The 17,008-nt window shown below is 37.3% G+C and overlaps 2 protein-coding genes across 3 annotated transcripts; both read right to left on the bottom strand.

Annotated features, from left to right (window-relative positions):
* Positions 1-1,655: 1,655 nt before the first annotated feature.
* On the bottom strand, positions 1,656-6,090 carry si:ch211-254p10.2 (solute carrier family 40 member 1). The gene is given in 9 exon segments (XM_056762522.1): positions 1,656-1,915; positions 2,626-3,052; positions 3,054-3,292; positions 3,400-3,654; positions 3,773-3,899; positions 4,864-4,979; positions 5,264-5,423; positions 5,592-5,659; positions 5,982-6,090. Coding segments are annotated over 9 exon segments (1,761 nt in total).
* Positions 6,091-8,022: 1,932 nt separating this feature from the next.
* Positions 8,023-16,451, bottom strand: LOC130433325 (sodium-dependent neutral amino acid transporter B(0)AT1-like). Of its 2 annotated transcripts, none has more exons than XM_056763143.1 (12): positions 16,274-16,451; positions 12,542-12,682; positions 12,159-12,296; positions 11,841-12,022; positions 11,634-11,744; positions 11,428-11,540; positions 9,774-9,902; positions 9,530-9,686; positions 9,152-9,356; positions 8,909-9,068; positions 8,608-8,770; positions 8,023-8,506 (listed from the first exon to the last, which is right to left on the bottom strand). In XM_056763143.1, the coding sequence occupies exons 1-12, from the start codon at positions 16,449-16,451 to the stop codon at positions 8,327-8,329; spliced, it is 1,857 nt and encodes a 618-aa protein (XP_056619121.1). In that variant the 3' UTR covers positions 8,023-8,326. The 2 variants fall into 2 exon arrangements, with proteins under 2 accessions (XP_056619121.1, XP_056619122.1); XM_056763144.1 differs by lacking the exon at positions 16,274-16,451 and adding an exon at positions 15,492-15,577.
* Positions 16,452-17,008: the final 557 nt, after the last annotated feature.

The raw sequence follows: 17,008 nt of genomic DNA, 5'->3' as shown, positions 1-17,008 counted from the left end.
TGAGTGGGGCGTAGCTATGAGATCACCGATAAAAAGTTTGTTAGTGTTTGGCCCAAGGACAGTTTTATTATCTGATCATTTTTAAGAAAAAATATAATTCTTAAAGAAGGATCTTATTTTTTTCTACGTTTGTTTCGGTTACATTACAACCGACAGACCTACGTTTTTTATTTTGGACGGATTTGTAAGTAAATATAGAGAACAGTAGAAAGCTGACTTTTATTTGTGCTAAATCGGACGCCGTTATTGTATTATTTTAGTTCAGTCTATGTAAATAAAAGCGAGTGTTAAAATGCTTTTTTGGGGAGCTGCGCAGATCGATCAGGGAATGACATCAGAGTACAGAGAGAGCGATTTGAATGCAGTGCGTCACTCTATCTCGCGGTACTGTGATGTCATACACTGATTAGTCTGCGCAGTGCCGCATGACGTTGAGTACGCCTCTGACTCTCTATTGTGATGCACTTGCTATTGTCCTTTGGTTTAGAGAGACATCTGCTGGACGCAGACCAGAATTAGCATTTCAACAGCCGTTTCTTAAATAATTTATTGTCCATTCAAATCAATCCAATGAATGCTTTGTATTCGAAAAGCGCTTTTATTGGTTGTTATTGAACCGTCTAACACTTATACAAGAACATTTTACATAACACATCAGCATAAAATAACGAAGTGTAAAATAACGGTATCCCATATTTAATTATTAACACAATTTCAACAGATGCAACGCAGTGTGATATACTGTATGTATATGTTAACCATTACTAATGTATAGTTACCTTTCATAAATAAGTTCAAACTAGAGTTCAAAACGTAACAGTGAAGTGCTGAGGTAAGATTCTGTTTGCATCAATTTTGAACTCAAAATAGAAAGTGATAAATTAAAAGACACAACGTGTAACAGACGTAGTAAAGTCCACCATCTTTTTATAAATCACAAATTCTGAACTTCTGTTCTCTAAAAGTAAAAGATTATGCATTCAGTCAAAACCACAAATAATAAAAACAGATATAAAAGTAGCTAAGAGAGGATTGCTATTTCTGTTTGTTGGAAGAGATACATTGTTGAGTGTATACAGTATAAATGAAATGCAAAATGTGCGTCCGTCTCTTCTTATGATTAATATTATTGCTCAAACTGACAAACTCATTAATGTATCCAAAGGGGTCGAAAAGAAATATTTCATATATTTGTCACATTTATGAAAATTGTAAAAGCACGTTGCATATGTACATATATATGTGACAGTTTTTATATCTGTAAAATCTATACATATACTTGAATATTATACATTCGTTTCACTTGTGTCTAATTGGCAACAATGAGATGCATTTAAGAAGGCCTTCAAAAAAGGTCTTCGCTCTGGTAATAATCCATAAAAAGGTGTTGTGTCAGCTATGTGTAACACATGTTCTTCTAATAACACTGTGCATTTTCAAACTTATTAACTACCAGTAGAAGTTTGGCTCTCCAAAGTGCCAACTTGACAATAATTGAGGCGTTTCTCTTGACTGTCAGCAGGAGGGCGCTGTTATTCACCTGAGTACTGGACTGTTGTTGGGCCTTTTCTCTGCATTCCTGAAATGAATCAAGAATCGGCCCAACCAACACACGTGACAATGATTAGAGAAATCCGCTTGCACATCTGTGTTGCTTATGTTTCTGTGCGTTGTTTCCTCTTGGCTTTCCTGGCATACAGGAAGTACATGGTGTGTCCCGTGAAAATGAACAGAACAGAAATGATGACAAGAATGCCGAAGTGTTGTGGCTGAGGGGCAGAGATGACCATGAGGAAATGCAAGAGGTCCATCAGGTAGTTCATAGAACTCTGGACTCCGTTCACCACCCCTCGCTCCGATTCACATATTGTTTCCTGCAAGAGTTGAGTCACTGAAAGGTCAAAAGACCAGAGACCTGTAACACATTGGACAGGTGTTTGTGTTATCTTTCACACTTGTTAAAAGTTACCTTTACAATACAGTCTAGTTATGTAGTTTAGGTACACTTTATACGAGGGATATTTATTCATTTAATGCATTTGAACACAAGCCATTTTATCAAAACGTATTTAAATTGTGTTACTTGTGTCTTTAAAGAGAAAGTTCACCCCAAATTGGCAAAAAAATATAGTAGTTACCTCATCCAGTTCCGAACCCATATGCATTTTTTGTCCCAATTGACTTAAATTGGACTTTTTAGAAAAAGACATTCTTCTAAATTCTAGTAAAAAAGACACATGGGTTTGGAGTGGCGCAATAGTGAATGACTCATGACATTAATTAAGTAAAGTTTTCCTTCTACAGTAAAGAAATGTAACTTAAAAACTTAAGTTCAAATCCTGCTTTAAATTTTTAGTTAAATCAAATTGCTTTACAAGTCACTTGAATTTAAATGAATGAACTGACTTAAAAATCTAGTTCAACCAAAGTTAATTTCTTTAAATTAGAGGAAATCCATTATATTAAATGAGATGCAAATAGAAGTCTTTAATACAATTCGCTGATTTTACTTGAAAATTGAATGCAGCAAGCAAACGTTTTTGCAGTGTTTAGTAAAATATGTAACATTAGCCCAGTAATGTAAAGTGTATCCATGTTTTAAAGGTAAACGCTTTTCTTGCTCACCAACTCGAGCCGTGATGACTCCCAAGAACAGCAGGATGATAGAAACATAAGACTCAGGTTCTGTCCCCGACGGTGCATTCTCAAACAGCACAGTGTTATTGGTCCAGTGAATGGACGAGCGGTCTGGCAGGAGAGGCAGGTTGCTGCCTACACGCATCGGGTATCCGTGTCTCTGGTGACCTCCGGCCATCCCGTCCACGTCAGACACATTCCTCACATCTAGCACACCAAGGGCCATGGGGCTCCCGGGGGCAAACACAGAGCACACACAAAGCATAAGGCAACCTAGGTGCAGGCCGCTGGAAATGACCCCAGTGTTGACCAGGCCACACGCTTTCCGCAGCTTTGTGAAAAGGACAGTACCCAAAAGCCCCGCCACAGCTGACACACCCATTAGTATGCTGAGAAGAGAGCCGCTAATGCCCTGGGCTATACGCATAGCCGGTGGTGATGCAGTCAAAACCCAACACGGTCGTGTACAGGAAGGCCAGACCCAGGCCGGCTAGAAAAACCTGCTGTCTGTAATATGCCCTCCATCCCTCTCGGCAGGTGCTGAGGAGCACACGCAGACGGTGGATGCACGGTGGTACTCTGGATTGCTCTTGTGAGTGCAGGCTGGTGGTGTTTTCTTCAGAAATGGCTGCTGGTGGACACTCTGATCTTCTACCTAGAGAAAAGAGGATTTTTTTACAATAAGATCCCATCATATTGGACTAGCTAAAAAATAAAATAGTGAGGGGGCATGCCAACAGAAACTTCCATTACAAAGTTTACCTTGTGAGGATTTTCTTTCTCTTGTCTTCTCCAAACAGCTTTGATGCTCCAGGACTGGTGGTTTGACAGACAGCTCCGGTACGATACGGTAGACTCTGGAGAGGAAGATGAACTCTACAATGAGGGACAGCAGATTCCATCCCAAGATGAAGCCACAGCCAACCACATTAGAGGCCAGAGTCATTACCTGACCCACTGCAAGTGGAGCCAGGATGTTGGTCACCTGATCGATCCGCCTCATGGTCGCATTCATTCCTGCATCCGGAGAGCATCGACTTTTAGTCTACAGGCTTACTTTTGATATGCTTTAAATTGGACTCCATAGTCTCTGATAATTTTTTTAACTTTACGTGAACAGTAATAGCATTCATACCTGCGAGGTGACCTCGATTGTAGCCTGTGATCACCACAATCCAGTCCCTCTGGATGGCAATGGTAAGAGCAGTGCTGGCGAGGTTTGCAACATCTGCCAGGATGATCACCACCGTATAACAAACCACCTCGAGTAAGTTTTGTGATGCAACAAGTTACTCTGTGTTCAGTTTCATTGCAGCAAGAAAGTTTAACAGCATCATTTACAGCAGTAACCTGCTAACCAGTAGCAGAGACACCATGTCAGCTCTTAGTGCAACTCTTTCCCTGCAAGTGGTTTTAAATAAAACATAGATAGACTATTTGCTAGTTTTTAATTCCAGCATTATGGACGTGACATTTTGCTTTATGGAGGTGACATAAAAATGTTCAGAGAATGAAATTGTTACGATTATATTGAACCATCTGTTTATATTTTCTGAACCCTTGTTGATAGAGTCTTAACTTAAAAAAAGGCAGTCTATAAAAAAAAAAATTTTAAAAAGGGAAATAAACATGAGTTATATGTAACAAAAAAAGGACGCGTTTTTTGGGAGAAGATAAACTTTGTAGGATTTCTGTAAAATAAAATGCACTATCCTGAAGCAATTATACCCAATGAATGGAGAAGGGATTCCTCTTTATTGAACATGAAATAGTTCATTTATATTCATCTGCATGTGTCCATTTACGAGGAATACATTATGTAGCGTTATGGATTTGATAATCCTGAAAATTGCATTTACCTGACTATGAAAAATTATGCACATGAACAAATGCTTTACGAATTTAAAGAGAGATCTCACATGGGTATTTAAACCATCAAATGTTAAAATCTGTGCTTTAACCATAATAAAAAACGTTGGTAAAAATGTAATTTTATTCGTGGTAAGGTTGACATTTTCACAGAATTGCCCTTCCGTGAATGCTGCACTTTTTTTGAAGATGTAAAACAGTGACCTATGCTACATTGCAGTGAAAACCTGAAAAAACTCATTAAAGTCTAAAATGATGAAAAACTTGTCAAATGAGAGTTAAGACTCGAGTAAGATTAAATTTGACATCTTATCAAGATTTCCAGGGTTCAGTAAGTTAAAGGTCAGAAGGACTTACAGTTAACCATCCATCCCAAATTTCCTCAATGTGCTTTTTGTAAGAGAACACCAACATGAGAACAATGCTGCAGATGGTCACTGAGACGTTCTGAATGAACAGAGACAGGTGGGCCACTATAGTGAGAGACAGAAAAGAAATCATGATGATTATGAATATCATAAAAATATGACAGCAAATTAAAATAAAAAATTGTAACCCAAACTTAACTTTCAGTAGACTCAAAGAATCATGAACTGTTATATAGTTTAAATTAAATTCAGTACAACTAATATACAATGAAATATTAATATAATAAAGCAAAATAAATTGTTATTACAACCAAACAGACCAAAGTTAACTTCGGGTTGCGTTGAAACTGTCTGCATGGGCAGTATTTATTCGATGATACATCTTTTACCTTTGTTTCTTGGATTGCGGTCAACCCAATCTCCTATCAAAGCCCCCAGTAAGAGCACAGACCCAGCCACCACCAGTCCAAAGATGCCAGTTAACAGCAGGTTATGTCCATACAGCTCGATCAGAAAAACAGAAATGGCAAAATGCCACATGCGATCACCCTGGCACACGAAGAGAGACGCTCTGCTTAACATCATACATCAGGTTTCATATTTCTCATCGTTTGTATGATCTTTCAAGCATCAGGAAAACACGAAATACTGTGCCAAAGCTCATGCCCCGCTTACTGATTGCAATCCCAGCATGGCAGAAATGAAAGGACTGCTTACCCACATAGATAATGCTCCACTCACATAGATGAGAAACTTGGGGCCCTTGAGGTAGATGAGGGCTGATCCTAAGAGATAAATGGTCACTAAATGTATATGTCGTAGGGCACATCTGTAGAGTAATACATATTTTTTTGATGGCAGGTAGAAAACAAACAAATTATATACTATAGAGTATTTTACTACAAGGAAGGTAGGTACGTTTTATTAATGTGGCTCTAGCTGTTTTGTAAAGAAATTGAATTATAGATTTTTTAAATTGAATTATACATGGCTGAATTATACATCAAAAAACTAGTTAGGATGAATTATCAACTTGTTTTGAGGAGGCAGTTCTGATCGAAATATTTCTGTCTGTACGAAAAGCATTACAGAGGTAAAGAAACATACTTGGAGTGCTCCTGGCTTTTATCACAGGCGAATCTCTGTCATTATATTGGTCAAACTCCATGACAACACCAGCACCAGCACATTGAGGTCTCTCTGTTCTGTGAGACATCCTACATGAGAAGAGTACGTTTCTATCAAGTCGACATCAATTCATGAAATCTCAATGAACCTTTATTCAATTCTAAAGGAAACCATATTGTAACAAAGAAAAAAGTTTGCTTTTAGATCACACTGTATGAGGCCTACTGTATACATAGAAAGTAACAATTAACCAATGGTATTTGAAGGGATCGTTCACCCACCAAATTCATTTACTCACCTTTATATTTTTCTAAACCTGCATGACTTTCTTTGGCAGAACACAAAAGAAGATATTTTGAAGATGGTTGGTAACCAAACAACACTGACCCCTATTGACTTCCATTGTAACAACACAAAACCAATGAAACATTTCTCAAAATATCTTATTTTGTGTTCCATAGAAGAAGGAGTCATATGGTTTCGATGACAGTGAATAAATGATGAGTGAAATACTTCAGAGAACGTGCTTATAGTTAATAATATTACCATTGCCCAACAATATGTAAATACGGCTGTATTTACGGTGAACAAAGTTTTTAATAAATGTTGTCGCTTGTTTACCTTTATATGTTAAATAAAATGTACATAAATACTTATATGTTAAATAAAATGTAAACACATTAAGGTTGTAAAATAAAATGCATTGATTATATTGACACACATCGCAAATCCGAAAATTAATAAATAAGACAGACTGAAATAAAAATCACCTGATAGTTGACTCTTTCAAGCTCTCTTTGCTATGAGATCTTGCTGTGTCTTAAGGATTTGCTTGTCCTTTGCCATGTGGCCCAGGTGGTGATGCTTCCATGCAGGCCTGAATCCCAGCGGTCGTACTGTGAGAGGATCGGTGACATCTCAGTGCACGAGGGCACCGCTGAATGAAACTGCCAGAAAAGCAGAACGGGTCACAGGCTGACAAAAGCAGCCAGCATATTCCACAGCACGTGACAGCAAAAGGGGGACAATGTTACCGTTCACCCCTCACATTACAGAAAGGGACTACTCTGTCACATCAAATCTCATGCACACGCACACATGGCACAATAATGATTCAGTTTTATGTTCATTTTATTGCTTTGCCATAATATTGCCTAAATATTACGTTCACGACTAAATGCAATACTCAATTATATGGTCTCATGAGGTCACATGACCATCATTCAGTCACACACAGTACATTGTTAAATGAGGTAGAAACATGCAAAACCTTAAACCCTTTATGTTGAGGAACATGAATATGATCAAATATAAGGTATGACCTGTAAGAACAACTTTTACAAACATTTTATATATATTTTTAGAATTTATACATTGAAATGCGATATAAATGTGAACTTACAGAAAAAGAGAGCTGTAAAATAACATGAAAAACCCTTTTTGTTTGTTTTTTTCTGACACCCCAGCTGCTGAAATGTTTGTTACAGTGTGTAATGTTCTTTATCTCACTTCAGTTAAAAAACAACGAAGGTTTACCACATCTCACCTTTCAGCCGTTTACATGAAATATATGGCCACAAATTGACATTTTTATTATAGCTATTAATAAAGCTTATCGCTAATAACTATATTTTTCCCCCAAAAAAGTCTTACTCTTAACTGCAGACAATTTCTTTCTGAAGTATTTGTCAATTTTATTAGCTAGTATTAAGTCTGATATGGGGCAAGATTACTTTAATTATTTTTCATGTTTATTTCTTTGGTTTGTTAAGTCTTTCTGTGTGTAACAATATATCACTTACTACCTCTTTATAAAGCTATATGTGGTATGTCATGGAAATTATCAGGATATTTTTATTACATTTATCTTAGAAATGAAAAATGAACCAAGATGTGTGGCAATAAAGATATCAGTGTTAGCTTAGCTAAGCTAACTTTGCTGTCAATTTAATTTGAATGAATATTCCTGGAAATGAATACATACAATACAAACTGTTACTGAAAATACAGAACAATGATATATGCTTTCAAGATATATTTTAATAAACAAATACAGAGTATCTAATTAAATGACATGAGATATTACATGAGCATTTATTGTCTATAAACACATCAAATCTTTTTCCTCTGGTTTCCTCAGGAAAACTCAAGTTGTAACCTCTTAAATAATCAGAGATGATTATACAGTCTTGATAATACTACTGTACGCGTGCTGCAAGTTGTTATCATTCAGCATTAACGTTACATTTTTTAATAAACGTTCTCCATTGGAGATTTTGTGAATGAAAAAAACATTCTTGAAAGAGCTAACAGTACATCAATCCCTAAGTTTCAACGTCATAAGCTTCTAAAGTGTTTCTATTTGTTATGTATTTATGAATTAACTGGATGAAGCGGTAGAGCACCCCTAGTGGAATAAGACAACATGGCACAGCAGGCAGGAGAACACAGATGTTAAAGACCCATGAAGGATACGGCTGATCCTCTGCCTTTGGAAAATCAACCTGAAGGAGACAGGGGTAAAGAGTGTTATATTTTTTTCTACAATATGTACAATCATACTTAATAACATTTTTATAGAGAATCATAGATCAAAGTGTCATACGTGATTTGGGTTCCACGCCTTATAGGTGGGCTCCTTCTGGGCCTCAACTATGACATATGCTAAGAAGACCACCAGCAGCATGAGGGGGCTGATCACCCTCCACATCACCTGCCAATACAGGTTGGGCCTCCGTCTAGTCATCAACGCTATGTCATCACTGAACCTGATATATAATGCGTATTCAGTAAATTATTAAGGAACAGACTTTAATATTTAACCTTATAACCAAGCATTTCTTCATTATATTGCTCTGTATATGTATGAAGAGTACAAATGCTGCAGAATGCTTTCAGTCACATACCTGTTAACACCATAGACACAGACCACTGCTATGATCTCAAAAAAGGCGATGACCAGCAATGGGACGGACCCCACATAGCTGTTGAATATTTCTAGCCAGTAGTTTCCAGAGCCCAAACAGAAGATCAAGGCGATAGTGAAGGAAACAAGGCATATGAGACCTGTAAAGAGAATTATGTTTAAGTTCCAAAAAATAACCTATAATTTCCTCTTTTACACTGACTAGAGTCATTTGACTTTATACCTGTTAAAAGTTCTTTGGGGATTCTTTTGGGGATAATCTGCAGGTCTAAAAGAGGAGTGAGAACCCCTTCTAGATTTCCAAACATAGAAGACAGTCCCAAAGTGAACAGCATGATGAAGAAGAGCACAGCCCAAACCTGAGAACCTGGCATCTTTGTAACCGCTTCTGTGAACACTATGAATGCCAAGCCAGTGCCTGATGCACTCTTGGGTATACAAAATACATAATGGCCCATTGTTATTTTCCATTACATCTTTTAAAAGGTTGCAGATGAATGTTTGCTACCTTCCATGCGGATCAGCACATTTCAGATAAAAAAATACAAATTACAGTAAAAAAAAAACTGATAAGCATTTGACTTATCAGATGCAGCCTTACCTGATTGAGAAATGCATTAAGATCACACATCTTTAAATTATGCTCTTTGACAAATGATGGATTTGTAGAATTCAGGTGTGTGTACCATAGTTCATAACTTGCATCTGTTATATTGGGATCCGAAATATTTAAAGCAGCCGCCCAAGTACTGATAGTACTGAAAAGAAAGGATAAAGGACAAAAGTTAAATCTTTCGCAGAATGTCCACATTTCATCATTCTTGTGGTGAAATTGTTTTGGTAACCTGTTTTTGCACTCCGAATAATTCGTTTGTGCCTTGAATCCCAGGATTGCAAAGATGGGTATAGACGCATAGATGGATGTAAAACTGTTTACGCAGCCAACGACGACAGCATCACTTTCACAGTTGTTACTGAGCACAGAGAATTTGGGAACAGATTTTACACATTAACATTCAAGTTGAAAATGTACATTGTTTCTTAATTGACCAGTAGAAAGTATTTATAGGCTAAGGGTGTGCCTTTATTATTTGATTTGATTGCTAAAGTAGCCTGTTAACTCTCACCCGTTCCGTATACGGGACACCTAAGTTTGCGTGAAAATTGTGCATGCAATTGCTAATTGCATCATGACAAACTATATATCAATGGAAAGGTCTATGACTCTAGAATACAGATTTCTTTGGTGTTTTTTTTTTATAATTTATGTAGGGAGAGTAATTGATTCTTTTTCATAAAGAACATTAAAAAACAGAAAGTTTTTTATTTTATTTTATACAACGTTAGTTGTATAAAAAACGTCAACGTTAGTTCATGTCAATACAGTTTGGGGCAGGGATACAGATCCAGCATTAGTGTCCCCTTGGAAACCAGCGGATTAAATGCCGGGCATATAAACCACACAAGCACAGCACTAGTGGGCTCCGTGGCTGCTGACTTACAACTATCTGGTGTCCGTGTATTCTCTTACCTTCCCACAGATTATTAATGTTAGTTCATGGTGCATTAACTTATGTTAACACACAACGTTTGATATTAATAATGTATTAGTAAATGCTGAAATTAACATGAATTAATATTAATAAATGCTGTAGAAGTATTGTTCATTGTCATTTAATGTTAGCTTATGCATTAACTCATTGTTAACAAACAGCAGCTTATTGTAAAGTGTGACCAATAGGATTTATAATAGGATCATTTATCAATAAATTTCAATATAGTTTCCATATGATGTGATAGAACGAATACAAATTTAGTTACTTTATATTTAACTTTTGGATTTTCGACATGACTAAGGTCAGACTCAAAACCAGGTACCATGAACCAACAGCCTATTACTCCACCAAGTTGTTAACAATTATTTTTAACCAACCCTAATCAAGACCATTATATACCAAAAAATAAATAAACGGTAATATTCCATCAGCTGGTTCGCTAGAATAAATCTTTAAATTACATTTTTGATCAAGTAAAATTAGATTTTTTTTATTTAGTTTTATGCCACCAACTTGTAAATTTGTAGTATATTTCTGCAGTCTGACATTTTCTTTACCGCAATTAAAAAATATATGAAAATTCTGTAAGATAACAGAATACAATTCCGTAAAATAAGGTCAGTTCCTTTCACATGAGTGTCCTAGCCGCATAACAATATTTTGCTATAACATCTAAAAGTGTCGAAACACTTGTCTTTATATTCCATAATATACAGTGTCTTTTGTTTTATCATATGAAACTTCATTCTTGAAACCATGCTTGTGCTAGCCTAGCTTTCTCTGAAAAAAATTCTACTCGATTTGGTTCTATATTTTGTAAAATATGTGGTAACAACATTAATGTGAGTGTTGTCCAGTAAATCCCGGCATGAAACTGATTAGCACAGAAGAATGACGGTTGTTTTAACGTATTGTTTTTACATGTACGTTTGTGGTTTCTTACTTCTGTGGGTTATAGCTGGAAAATGCAATGAGGCCACCAAAGGCTAAAGACAGAGAGAAGAAAATCTGAGTGGCTGCGTCTAACCACACCCTTGGGTCCTTTAATGTTTCCCACTGTCAGGAGAAGCAAACAAGTTGACCATTCACATCATTTGTCACAGACTTCATTAAAAGCATTAAAAGCTTTGTGTTCATTAATAGACCTACATTTGGGGTGAAAAGGGTTTTTATTCCAAGAGTAGCACCTGGTAGAGTCAATGACTGGATCAGAAAAATGGTGAGCACCACATAAGGGAAGATGGCGGTCACATATATAGCCTGCAACATAAATGTCCAGAGTATTGATTAAGACCGTTGTTTTGCGTAACATGAAGTAATGAGAGCAAGATCTCACAAAACGGTCACTTTAAATACCTTTCCAATGGTTTCAATGCCTCGGATGAAGCAGATATAAACTATGAACCAGGCTGCAGCCAGACACAACACCAGCTTACCCTCTAAACCCCCACTGATATCAATGTTTGGAGAGATGTTGAGAGTCTCCCTGTACCAGAAATAGTTAGCAGGGGTGCTCTGTTTGCACTCCTCAATATTTTCTGCAATGGTGAATTAAAATGACAGATAATCACATTAAAAAAACATAATGATTTACCAGCACTAATGTATTTTTTATAAAGCTATTGTGCATGAAAGTTGTTTATAATGTTTGATTCTGTGGTGTTTGTAACTTGCCAGTGAGGTTTAGTGCAGTGGGACAGTGATGCCACGGAAGTGGGTCACGAAACGAATTATAAAAGTACCATAACACCCATGCCAGGATGGTGTTGTAGAATAAGCCAATGAGGAAGGACACTGTCATAGAAGCCAGACCTGCATGGTCACAGAAACGTTATGTATAACATGTATGTAGATGTCGAAACCATCAAAGAGAGTCAAAGAGAGTGAAACAATCAATTGTTAGATTGGATTTATAAAGCAGTAAGTTTCTCAGAGGTGGTTTTCTTTCCACAACACAGAACATTTTGACCGCAACACTGACATATTGTCACCATAAAGACATAGAGACCACAGATAGGAGTCTAACAGGTTTTACAGTCACTTGTTCCATTACCCACCTAAGCCGCACAAGTACGGTGAGATTGAGTTCCAGACTCCAATGCTGCCGGTCCGGAAATTTTGTCCGATCGCGAGCTCCATATAAAGCAGGGGTAGACCCGCACAAACCAGAGCTATGAGGTACGGGATGAGGAAGGCCCCTGTGTGTCCAAATCAACAGAAGTTACAGTTACAGTACACAATCTCACGGCAATTTGTGAGAATTGTATATGGTGGCCAATTCGTAACATCTCAATTGTATGTTTTAGTATGATATGCTTTTGCACCAGTGACAGTTATGTTAATGAGTACATATGAGATCATGAAAATGACATTTCATGCAGTCTGTTCTGTTGCCGTGTTTGAAAGTAAGCTGTCTGCCAAGTTGTAAGTCTGAAGGTGAATAAATAACAAAGTTATTTGCTTGTAAAAATGGGAGTGGACTTTGAATCACACAACCGAGACATGGAATAGTTCATCTGCGTATCTACGTCACTATACATAGTCACCGCCTACGTTTTGCTGAGACTGCCGCGAAAACTTATCTCTCCTCCCACAAACACTGTCGCTCGTTCGTGATGCGTGTGCATCATGTCTAGAGCCTGTGTTCTACGGTGTGACACTAACTCGGTCTTATTTCAAATACCAAAGGAAGAACGCCTGAGGAAAAAATGGTTACAATTCATTTTTCCAACGATACCAAAGGAGTATAACCACAGGGTTTAACTGTGCGCGCGTCATTTCACCGAACATTGGTTTAATAATCTTGGCGCGTTCACTGCAGGGTATGTGAAACGACTATTCTTGAAAGAGGGGGAATACAAACTCTATTTGGACCTTTTAGCTCCACCGAATCCAAACCTGTAAGTGTGACTTTAGATTTTCGTCTTAACTTCAAGAAATATTTTCGTACCTTATGTCTGTGTTTAGCTAATGGATATAACGCTAATATTAGCATGTACCGTTATTTCTGGGGTGTTACAGTTTGTTTATCTTGCTATTAACTTTGCAAATATGAAACGTTTGCCGCACGTGCACCTATATAGATATATTTGGGTTTCATATATATAATTTCTCATAACGTCGAGTTTCTGAAATGCTTTATGTACCATGACAACGCACAGTAAAGACGAAATAATAGTATTACTAACGTATTAACAGTATTTAAAGAAAAATATGTTTTATTTCATTGATGAGCAAAAGCACAACATGCATGTTGTCACACTGGGAGTTTTTATGACAATAGTTGTCACTTGCCACTGACAAACATCCTGCTCCAGTCGTGATGGAGTTTGTTGTGGATTAGCGACTTCTTCCTCGTCAGACTCGGGTTCAAATGGGTACGGTAAAATCGCCGCTATCTCTAGCTACACATATAATATACAGGACATCCAACCACATGTAAACCATAATCCTGTAATGATGGTAGTGGGGTTCCATTTGCGACACATGATGAACGCGTTTGACCAATAACAACAGACTACACCATCTGACCAATCACATGACACAAGGTTAGCGGGTAGGCAGGGCCTAGACGGATGAATCGCGGAACGAATCATTTGAGAGTCAGTCAAGAAGTAAGGTACGAATAACTGCCTATTATTACGACATTATAGTGTTTAAACACATTGTATGTAGATAAACTTGTTGTTGGACACACCATAAACCAAAGTAGGACCTAAAAAATCATATGCTAGGTACTCCTAAAGGGGGTTGGCTGAGTGGCTTCATTATTTTTAAAGTCCCTGTGAACTTTTAACATTACAATTCCTACTCTTCCATAGTATTTATTATGAATAGCTTCAGTGTGGGTCATTGTCTTTCTCTGTTAAAAATGTGTGTGCCCTCAAAATGTTCACAGTGACATTCTAAATTGTAAGTTTTTAGACAATTCAAGTAGTACAAATTCATTTAAAATCGTCACGTATTCCCAATGCATTAAAGACACTCAAAACACATCCACAATTTAAGCCCCTGATATGGTTAATAGACACGGTTGCGTTGAGGTCGCTCAAAAAAAAGGAATTGTTGATTTGATACACGATTTGGTTTATCGACAAATCAGTCTGCAACGTTATTGGTTTAAGAATGGCAAATGTTGTACGTAGCATCGTTTGTGCCAAAAGGATTTGTACGCTGCGATGGCGGGCGCTCAAAATATTCTTTGTTTTAAATATAAATTTCAAAAAAATGAGCAAGAAGAAAATTGGTAGACTGCTAAAGATAACGATTACACTGCATTTGACTTCTTGTTGTGTCAAAAGACTTTTCTCAACAGAAAGGTTTCTCACCCTCGAACACTCCGGCTTGTCATGTAAAAGGTAAACCGATTGGTAACCACCGAGCTTAGGTGTTTGTGTTTAGCAACATCATGAGCAAACACACATTACACTTAACTTAAAGCAGTAATGTTTGAATGTGGGATGTTTTGATGATGCGTGTGAGTGCAGGTGTTAGTGTGCTGGATGTGGCCTGAAGGAGATGGCAGGGGATTGGGTCAAGGGGCAGGTGGTGGGATGGCTTGAGGGAAGTCTGGTGACTTCAGTTTCAGTCAGTGGGGTGAAAGAGGCGAGTTCAATGTTTGAAGTGGATTCAGGCCTGAAGTATCACTTTAAACACATGTACACTTAAAATGGAATCAGGGCAAAGTTTACCCTTGTGGTTGTGAAATGAGACCTTCAAAACTCTTTAGGCCTGTGAAACTATTTAACATGCCTATACTGACTCTTTTTGCATTCAGCAATAACATTGCAATAACATATTGTTTGTCCATATATATATTACAGAAATGTACTGTGAGCCATTAAAGTTTTGTGAAAATGTTAAAAAAGGCTGGTGTAGGCTGGGAACTTTTTTAAAAATAGGCTGGCGGGGAAAGCGTTAATATCTGAATTTTGTGAGTTTGGAAAGGAAAGCAAGCTGTGATCAGAAAACCACAATGGAAATGGTGGTTTAGAGAATAGGCCATACCTGCTTCTGAGAAACGGTCTCAGCTTGGCGGATTTCTGACAAAAATTGTTAATGAACAAGAGAAAGCATCTTAAAAATGTGCTATTAACATAATTTTAAAACATTTAGTGTTTTGTGAGAAACGTAGTGAATTTGATTTCTTTATCAACATAACCAGCCATTCTGTTGTGTGTGTTTGTGTGTGTCAACTCTAGAAACGATGGGTTGCTTTAACTCAAAGTGGGGGAAAAATAGGGAAATGCAAACATCAAATAGATGACAGACAAAGGACTATTGTTTGTTTGCATTATCCTAAACATGTCCATAATTGACCCATTCATAGGTTGAAACAACCCGGAATAGTTGAATTTAAACCCAACTGTTGGGATTGTCCATATTTTACCCCTCCAATATAAATTGAATAAGAAATCAAAAAAACATTTTCCTATAAAGAAAATCAACGTTTGATGCACAAGGAGATATCTAAAGTAAACCAGCACACCACATATAAATAATATATGTCTATTTCAAAATAAATAAGCAATTCTTATAATATTTACATGATTTTTTATTAAAAAAAGTGGAAGAGAAACACGTTTTCCTGTCTAGCCTCTATAACACATGTAGTATAGAGCAGCCTCACTTGTTTCCTGTCTGGTCTTTCATCATCTTCCTGTTTCAAACAAGCCAAATTAATTCATAAACAACTTGCACTTGACAGCCCACGCTTCTGTGCCGTTTGTGTTTAATTTGTTTAAAATGAACTACAAAGACTTTCAGCATCAATCTAAGCAGACCCTTACCTCCACCATAGGTTTGACATAAGTATGGAAATCGCCATACGTTTCCTAGACCAACTGCAAATCCGATGCATGTGAGCATGTACTGAGCTTTGTTGTCCCATTTGGGTCTTTGGTCAGCGTTCTTAGTGTCAGTTTTCTCGACAAGGTCTATAGACTTGTTCTCTTGAACGTCCATCATTTGAGTATGAAGGTGGCACCGGAAATCATAAGCTTTTCTGTTTTCTCCCCTGTTTAGAGGGAAGGAGGGGCCTAATTGTGAATGCATCATCTTTAAATGCAGGTCTTTTTGGCTTGTGGTGCATTTCCCCAGGAAGCAATCTGTATTTTAGCATCAATTCAACAGAATATAGTGTGTAATTTCTGAGTGATTTTGGGCACAAACAAGACATATTTACATATATTTTACATACACTGGGCACTGGTCTTCACAACAGTTATCATATACCTGAGAAATACCTATTCAGATATATTTTACATGCACTGGGCACTGGTCTTCATCACACCACAGTTATTATGTCCCTTAGAAATACCTAAACAGTATTGAGAAGACATGTACTGGCCCCAGTCATACCTTAGGACCAATGTTGGGCATGTTCCGCCTCGTTACTATGACAACAATCTACATTGAGTTTTGCAAAGGGAAGCAGGTCATGATGACCATAATGTAATTGTGGTTGACAGGAAATAACTAAACAGTATCAAGAAGACTTGTTCCGGCCCTGATCATACCTGAGG

Source organism: Triplophysa dalaica, chromosome 12, assembly GCF_015846415.1.
Source record: "Triplophysa dalaica isolate WHDGS20190420 chromosome 12, ASM1584641v1, whole genome shotgun sequence".
In the NCBI taxonomy this organism is placed as follows: Eukaryota; Metazoa; Chordata; class Actinopteri; order Cypriniformes; family Nemacheilidae; genus Triplophysa; species Triplophysa dalaica.
This window is presented reverse-complemented; position numbering and strand designations above follow the sequence as displayed.

What these genes read in the sequence shown, in the direction of transcription:
- LOC130433325 (XM_056763143.1), bottom strand. Translation starts at nt 16,451, where the DNA reads ATGATGGACGTTCAAGAGAACAAGTCTATAGACCTTGTCGAGAAAACT. An exon ending in TCCAGCTATAACCCACAGAA is followed by an intron (nt 9,903 to 11,427) that starts GTAAGAAACCAC and finishes CTCTGTGCTCAG; the next exon opens with TAACAACTGTGAAAGTGATG. An exon ending in AGGCGTGGAACCCAAATCAC is followed by an intron (nt 8,507 to 8,607) that starts GTATGACACTTT and finishes TGTCTCCTTCAG; the next exon opens with GTTGATTTTCCAAAGGCAGA.